The 8,811-nt window shown below is 39.9% G+C and overlaps 1 protein-coding gene across 4 annotated transcripts in view; it reads left to right on the top strand.

Moving 5' to 3' along the window:
- CCDC9 (coiled-coil domain containing 9) overlaps nucleotides 1–5,408 on the top strand; it is a 40,203-nt gene extending 34,795 nt beyond the window's left edge. For 3 of the 4 annotated variants that reach the window (XM_075187118.1, XM_075187120.1, XM_075187119.1), the window contains exon 15: nucleotides 2,108–5,408. In XM_075187118.1, the coding sequence (XP_075043219.1) occupies nucleotides 2,108–2,137 (30 nt within the window). In that variant the 3' untranslated portion in view covers nucleotides 2,138–5,408. The remainder of the gene's footprint in view (nucleotides 1–2,107) is intronic. The other variant, XM_075187121.1, reaches the window with a different exon arrangement.
- The last annotated feature ends 3,403 nt before the right edge of the window (nucleotides 5,409–8,811 follow it).

Here is an 8,811-nt window from a genome sequence, read left to right on the forward strand (position 1 = left end):
GTAAGCTGCTTTAATGACCTAGCATTAAGCAGACATGACCTCGCTAACTGAAACATCATACAAATTGTATACCTCCCAACGGTGTCTTGGTGCAAACAGGGGCCGTGTCTGGAGCTCCCGAAGCGCTAGACTACCCCCAACGCCGCTCCTAAAAACCTTTACATTGCTGCCAACATCAGTGGCAGTTTCCCAACTTTGCCGGCAGGCAGGACAAATGTCGGGACAGTCCTCTCATATTTGGACTGTCATGCTTACATTGATGCATTTGGGAGGTAAAAAATTGGCCTAGCACGTGAAGGGTTATTGAGTGGACGTCAGGTGACATTTCCACATTACACATAATTTCTGTCTTTTTCTCCGGTTTCTTAAAAGCTGCAAAGAGTGAGAGATCCGTTAATAATATATGACCAGTACTGCAGCGTTCAGTGTTTTATTGTCCATTAAGTCAGACTTACTGGTACTATGATCTACTTATGTTATTGCCGTCTAATGTGTGGTTGGGGGAGGGTAGTTACGGCCTTTTGGTATAAACACAGTGTTCTGGATGCTTAGCGGTACAATGGATAGACCTCTCCCAATGACTCATGCTAACAGGCAATGGTTCACTGCTACATTTTCATGGAGTGCAGGAGAGTTTCTGCCCTCTGAGATTTAGTCATCTGTGCTCAGAAAATGTGACACATAAGGAATACATTATATCATTATTGCAGTGCAACATTAGCAGAGTACTATTTACGGGGGGCACTTCTCTTATCGACTGTCCTATTACATTTACAGGGACATTAAGGTTCATATGGCAGAATATGCAGATGTGCTGTAACACATTTAATTTTGCGTAAACACGTTTATTTGTCCGTTGAGTGCAATGCATGATGCACATCTACTTCCATGCTTGAGAGGTGATCACGTGCAATCCATCTGCAGGATCATTTTTGTGATTAGGGCCCAAATGGGACTGCGCAGGCCGACAGAAGAGAAATCACAGTCCTGCCTGCTGGCTTGTTAGGACCCCTGCCCTTCATTGGTGTCTTATCTTTCATTTGTCTGCTTCAATACAGGTAATTCCGGACACATGCATGTGTTGTGTCAGTGTAAGGGAATATGGAAGAATGTTCATGCCATGGGTCACATAATTATATTAATAATGTTTTATCACATTTGGATTTAAGTGCATAAAAATGAGCTTACCTACATAAAACGCGTGGGGTGGATGTAAACAGTGTCCCATCTAAAGTAAAGCCCTACCCCTGATGTCATCTTTACCAGTGCGCACAATATGGCGAGCAAACTTTTGCACCCCTGCAGTCACTGCCACCATGACAGTCGACAATAAGTGCATTATGTCAGAAAAACATCACTGCGCATTGGAGATGCGTTTTGGAATTGCGTAAATGAGTTTACTGTTTTAAAAACAAACAAATCTCTTCTTTCCATTTTCTGCGTTCTTAAATATAGAATAATGTTTGTGCAAAAATGAACCTACATCAAATAAATAACGAAAGCTGTGTTTTTAACCTGAATATGAACAATGTTGATGATGGTTAACCTTAAATTGTAATGTCATTGTTCTGAGAAATAGTTATATACTTATCAAGCTGCAGGTTTGAAAAAGTGGAGATGTTGCCTATAGCAACCAATCAGATTCTAGCTGTCATTTTGTAGAATGTACTAAATAAATGATAACTAGAATCTGATTGGTTGCTATAGGCAACATCTCTACTTTTTCAAACCCACAGTTTAGTAAATATACCCCCAAGAGTCCAACCTAAAATTATTTTAATTTGTTATGGTACCTGGATAAATCTCCCCACTTTCCTTGGTTGTTGGAGCAGTTCGGCTCCCTCACATCTTCCTCCTCAGTGGTTCCATTACAGACTGCACAAAAGTTCCCAACTTCTAAAGCTGTGTGTATCCAGGATGTGCTGATTGCCTGTTAGCAGCTTCAGTGTATGGCACTAAAGTATTACTGTTTTCAACCAGTCAGTGTAAAGAGTTATATAGACTTGGAAAAAGCCTTTTGCCATTAACAAGGTAAAGCGGATAGGCAGGGCATGGTTGGTCGGTGTTATTGTAACGGTGTATCTTTTCTTGTTTCTCTCTTCTACAGCAGGGTGCGGAGGTGCCGACATCATCCTGATCAGTCTCCTTACCAACATCCGTTGTCGTATTTGAGGAATCTATCCTGTCAGGGTGTTCATGGGCTACTGCACTTGCGTACAACAAGCTTTCTCGGGGTTTGCACAAGATCATTTGTGTTCCAGCTCACTACAGTATTATTTGCATGGGATCATGCCGGGTGTTCGTTTGGCCTGTGGTAACGTTTGGAGAAGGGTTCTTCTCTCATGTCATTTCACATGAGTGAAGGAGGACAGTTCTGTGAGGGTTCAGTGTCTGCATCTATGGAGCATCTGCTTTTGAGTGATCGTGGGCCGCCTCAGATACTGCTACTGTTGTGCACTATAGACTATTGAACCAAATGTCACGTGATATTGCAAGACATTCATTTTCGGACAAAGCAGTCTGTGAGGACAGGACAACTTTTGTAGAAGGAATATTTGCTGTACAGGGGTAATCGTGGTGTAATCTGCTCTGGTTCAGACAGTATTATGTATTCCTGCTTCCTGTCCATCACTTACCATACTTCTTACCCACGGGTTGTGATTTATATCGACCTATCGTGGCATAGTCATTACGGAGAGCAAGGCAAAAGAAGGAGTACATTTGATCCTGGACAAACCATGTTACAATACAAGGGGTGCAAATTAGTTTATTATTTTGCACATAAGATAAATATTGGCTGTTTTTTTCATCTAACACACAAATACTTGATAACTTTATTTTTACACTGAAACGTAAAGTTGATCTAGGTCATGCTCTACCCCAACTATAAATCTGCCATCGCATTGTAAATTTACCTCCCCTTCCTCCAATGCAGCATGGTTTTGCCAAGGTGCAAAATTACTCCTTTTTTATGTTTTGCTTTCCTTAATGACTCGGGCCCATATATTTCACACCCCTTTTCTAGACAGGCACACCAAAAAGCTTTTATGAAATGTGTAACCAAAACGCTTTGTTAATATTGTGTAAACTTCAATAATTGATCACTGCACTTCATTTTATTGGAGAACGAGGTATACTTTTATTACCTGGTGTATAACAAAATCCCTCCTTTTCATTGTTTTGTATTTAGTCTGTGGTTGGAGCTAAATGCTCTTTCTATGGCGCTATTTATTCTGGCAGAACGTGGTCCATAGCTGATACTTAGTATAGGTGCCATTCACCCTCTCTGGTATGTTTCACATGTGATTTTATTATATCATGGAATCGGCATGGATTTATTCATGAGTTCTTAGCACGGATCAACACAAAATACTCTTCTAAAGATTTACCAGCTTTACCCATCTGGACATGGCAGCTCTTATCTAAGATTTGTCTAGATATTGCTCTATCCGTTTTACCCTCTTACTTTGACAAATGTTCCAGGCGGTGAAGTAGAGAAGGGTCCCCATGCTATAATGCTCCAACCACCATGCTTCACATTAAGTGTAGTGATAGGATGGTGCCTGGTTCTAGGCTTGCGCCATAGGCTTGCACCTAGTCCTGAGTCTTCCTTCACTTCGTATGTGGGTCTCCCACATGTGACTTCTTCAGCGATGCTTTGCTATTTGCTATTCCTATAAAGCACAGATATGTGACGTGTCCAGGCTACTGTTGTAAAATGGACAGCGTCTCCCATCTCTGCCATGGAAGACTCTGTCAGAGTTGTCATATCCCTCTTGACGGCCTCTTTATCAAGTTAGTTTCTCTCATGGATGCTCCGATTTAGATAACGGCCTGTCCTAGACAGATTCACATTTGTACCACATTCACTCAATGATATAACAATTATTTGAAAGCTTCTTTCAAATCCTTCCCTTTTTCTTGGATTTGCTATACTTTTTTATTGTTCATGATGAAGCTTTTGTTTGGAAATACAGAAACCAAACTGTTGAACCGCTCATAGACAAGTCTATTTCATGTTAATTGTACACAGGTGGACTCCAAACATTTATACGTAATCCGAAGATGACTGATTGCATCAAGGTTCATTTCGGTGTATCTTAGCAAAATTTCTGCAATGAATAATTGTCTGTTTAAGAAAAAGCTTTAGGGGTAAATGTATCAAGCTGCGAGTTTCCAGCGGGTTAGAAAAGTGGAGATGTTGCCTATAGCGACCAGATTCTAGTTATCATTTATTTAGTAAATTCTACAAAATGAAAGCTAGAATTTGATTGGTTGCTATAGGCAACATCTCCACTTTTCAAACCCATCAAACTCTCAGCTTGATACATTTACCCCTTAGAATTGTTCTTTTTTTAATTTTATTTGCCATCACATTAAGTATTTTGTATTGATCGGTGGTAAGAATTCCCAAACAAATTATTGTTGATTGCATGAGGTAAAAGAAATGACAAAGGACTGAATACTTTTTATAGCCACTGTACATTACAATTACACACCGCAAAGCATGAAAACTCTTGCAACCGCTTGTATCTAACCACTGTGTCTTTGATAATCTTTCAATGATTATAATAACAATGGGAGTCTCTTCCTTGACATGTATTCATATATTTCAGGACAGGAAGAGAACACAGCGCACAATTTATTGTATTATTACTGGGGGAATCTCCCAGAAAACACATTTTTAATTATATATTTATCTAATGCAATTCAGCCTTATTGAGGGAAACCATTGAATGTTCACGGGACAGTCTTATTTCATTGTCAAAGCTGATTGATGCATCTGATTGGGAGGCTATCATGTAATCATGGAGGTTGACACTTAAATAAAAGAATAAGAGCCTGTAACCATCTAAATTATCCATCCATGTTTAATGGATCATGCTGACATTAGACTAAACCGGCCTCTGCGGACAAAAAATAATTAACCCCATTGTGATGACAGACACCCAGCACCATTGCAGACCTCATTTCAAGTATGTCTGGCTAATGTCAGCATTCAGTATTAAGGACTGATGTGAATCAGTTCTCTGTGCAGCGCTGCGGACATGGTGGCACTATATAAATAAATAGATGATGATGAAGTATGACATAGTGACAGATGCTATTTGCAAAGGCATAAAAGTTGTGATTTATATGTTTGTGCTCTGAGCTTTTTACCATTTGTTATATTATGTCTGATATGAAAAATGTGCTGTGAGATTTTTTTGATTTATGGAGATGTATTGGCTGCCAGAAACCCCCCTGACTGTGTCTCTGCATATACTGACCTTATATAGAACTATACATTTGTGTCTCTCATGCTGCATTTTGTTGGGTTTGCACTTTCTTCTTGTATTTTATTTGGAATCTTCAGCTGCATACAATCTTTATTTAATTGCAATATAAGCCATTGGTCAAACACTGAACCATTGTGATGTGTAATTTGTTTGCATATCTCTGAAGGGCGTGTGGTACCCACTTAGTGTAGGCCCTGGCTAATGTTGACATACACATGAGTCCTGCACTACAGAGAATTGTAAATCACCGTTCTAAGAACCTGAACAATAGTAACTCTCCATACACAGTAACAGCATCAATGACAGTCACAGAACACATTGGGAGTGAATATGGTTGGCTCCGAGTCAACGTAGTGATTTGGTGAAGTATGAGGTTTGTTTTTTGTATAACTGGAATGGAACAAACACAATGAAGCAATTTACCTGCATGCCAAATGGGAAATGTGGAAATTTAAATAAAAAATAGTCTTTGCTTAATTGTACCTTGGGGAATGCATAGGACAGACATTGTTAGAAAATCAGGTAATCTAAGTCGGGTATCCTTGATTACAATAACATTATTTTCCAAGACCGCACCGCAGATCATGTATACAGGCAGATTATTCACAGCAAATTGCCAAATGATCCCAAACATATATCCTTAATACAGTGTATTTCTATGTAAAATCCAAATCCATGCTAATTAGTTGACATCCAAACCTGTAGATAACTAGATGTTCTCTCCAGCATGAAACAATTATCATTTGTATCCCTAAAACTGAAGGATGTGGTTTTGAAGGTGTTCCAGCAAGTCTGGGAATACATCCATATCTCATTAGAGAAGAATAACAAATATGCAGTAAACAAGTTTTGATATTTTTACGAAAGTTCACATCTTGGTTAAATATGGATGAACATTGACAAAATGGAGGCTAACCAGACTATTGCTATTTCGCATTTTCCCCTCTTGTCTCTAATCAAAGATACAATAATAAATCAAACTTCTCTAGTATATTACTAAGATTAAAATGGTCTTCTTCCCTGGAAAGAGGGCACGGTAATATTATTGTTAGTAACCAGGGAGAGGACAATGAACAGACTATTACGTTCTGATTAAACAAAATAAGGGAGAGAAAGAAGAAATTATTGTCTACACTTCTGCAATTTCATGTCACCCTCTAAAGAAGGTCTTCTTTTGAACCTTGCAAGGCATCCATATATAAAAATACAAATGCCAAAGAATAGGATACGTAGCATAATGTACATATACAGAACTCAATGGAGAATGATTTCCTTCATATAAACAATTTTCTTCCACCGCATTATACCTAGAATTTTTTTTATAGTGAGCAATAGCCACTAATAATTGTTTACCTTGCTCACTATAAAATATTTATAATTGCTTTAGTACTGCAAATCTTAAAAAGAAAAAGTGAACACCTAAAAGAGAAAGTGGAACTACCCGAATGCACCCATTCTCTTCACAACTCTGCCTAAGTTGTGTTCCGTAATCTATGTCCCCTTCTATTCTCTCCCCATTCTCCACTACTTCTTACCCCCAACACTATTCTAGTTTCTGTTCTTTGAAAGCAAACCTTGGTTTACTACTACCTGACTATAATACGTTCTGTTAGATTTACTCTTGGCTTGAAATGACTATGGGGTATATTTACCTGCTGGTTTGAAAAAGTGGAGATGTTGCCTATAGCAATTAATCAGATTCTAGTTATTTATTTAGTACATTCTGCAAAATGACAGCGAGAATCTGACTTGTTGCTTCACTTTTTCAAACCTGCATTTTAGTAACTATACCCCTATGTCTGAATCGCAGTGCATTACAATTTATTGATTTATACCATGGCCACTGTGGTGGACACTGTTGGTTAACATGATCTGTCACTACACCTATATTTGGCCTGCTTGTTCACGTTCTTATTATCTTTCCCTTGTCATCCTATAAATAACCACATTATCACAAGTCTCTTCTTTGCGGAGAAGAATCTGGGTACAATGTAACGGAAGTCAAAAAGGATAGAATGTCATTTGGACATTCTTGTGTTCTCCAGATCGCATGGATTTTCCTAGATTATAGACCTTTTAGGATTTGAGAACCTCAGAACTCCTCATAAGGCCTGTAATACAAGTATCGTGTCTTATCAGTGTGAATTTGAAGGAGTGGACCTGCCTTCCCCACAACCACCTCCCCTGCAATGATGTAATCACAGGGAGTGCTCAAGAAATGCTTTGGGGAGCTGGCATACACATGTGTAGTGACTGCCGGTCAATACAGCAAGTGGCGTATATGCAGAGCATACCTAGACCCGTATTCAACAAGAGATGTTTCTTCAGACCTCCTTGTAGTTGAATACGGACGTATGTATAACAGAGTTACCAGCTTTTGTTTTAAAAAACAAACTACACATTACGTTAATTTTGTGGGTCTTAATGAATCCCAAACTCTCTGTATGTTTCTGTGGAGAGCGAATTTCATGCAGAGCTATATATAGATCAACAGGAGTAAATGGGTATTTAAACACAGGATTCATGTTCTGCAATCTCCAGATTTACCACTAGATCCTCGGGTTACTAACTTCAAAACAATTCATAAACAGAGGTGATCTCAGGCTGCAGTAATCTATTACTGTGTGACGAGATGGACATTAACCTAAGTGTACTGGTACTTGTTAGTTAAGGTCATACTTGTAGAGTTTGCATCCTCAAAAGTACTGTGTCACTGGATTATTCCCCATTTTGAACATCCCTTTCATAAAATACATTTATGAGCATCAACATTTCTATCCATATTCAGTATATGGAATAGCTCGGGTAGGCAGATTTTGCTCCTATGCCGACCTCCACAACATGAGTAAACAACCATTAAACCAGCTGTTATGGCTAACAGTATTATCATGAGCTTCTAGAACCGGTAGAAGAGGTCTTCACCTATAGCAGCCACCTTTCCGGTAGAGCTGGTTATGCTCACAGGTACTCAGATGCCCCCAGGACTTACACTCAAGTAGTACAAGCTTATGAACGTACTGCCGCCCAAGGTAGTGGGAGATGGTACAAGCGGAGTAAGGGACAAGCCAAAGGTCTAGGGTCTGAAGCAGGATACTTGTCAGGTACAGTCAGATAGTCAGGGCTGGCAGCGATCAAAAGAGGTCTGGGTCACAAAGCAAAGGTCAGGGCAACGAGCAAACAATCAAGGTCCACGTTCCAGGCAGAAGGTCAAACACGGTAGTCAATCCAAAAGTTAGCAAACAGCACAGGAGCAGGCAAGCAGACAGGATACTGAACGCTATAACCGGCAGGGAGGCTAAGCCCTCCCTGCCTTAAATACAGAGACTGGCCAATGGCTGCAGAGGAGGCCAGCAGGAGTAATCAGCCTCAGGAGCTACTTAATAAATATAATTCAATTGGCAGGTTTGCGCACACTTCCGGCTGCCCCTAATGCCAGGACGCGGCGCTAGCTATTACAGCGTCTCGACTGCAACGGCCGGGGAGAAAACGGCAAGTGACATCCCGGTCATCATGGAGGCGGCCGTGACGCAGG

This window comes from Mixophyes fleayi, chromosome 9 (genome assembly GCF_038048845.1).
Source record: "Mixophyes fleayi isolate aMixFle1 chromosome 9, aMixFle1.hap1, whole genome shotgun sequence".
Classification (NCBI taxonomy): domain Eukaryota; kingdom Metazoa; phylum Chordata; class Amphibia; order Anura; family Limnodynastidae; genus Mixophyes; species Mixophyes fleayi.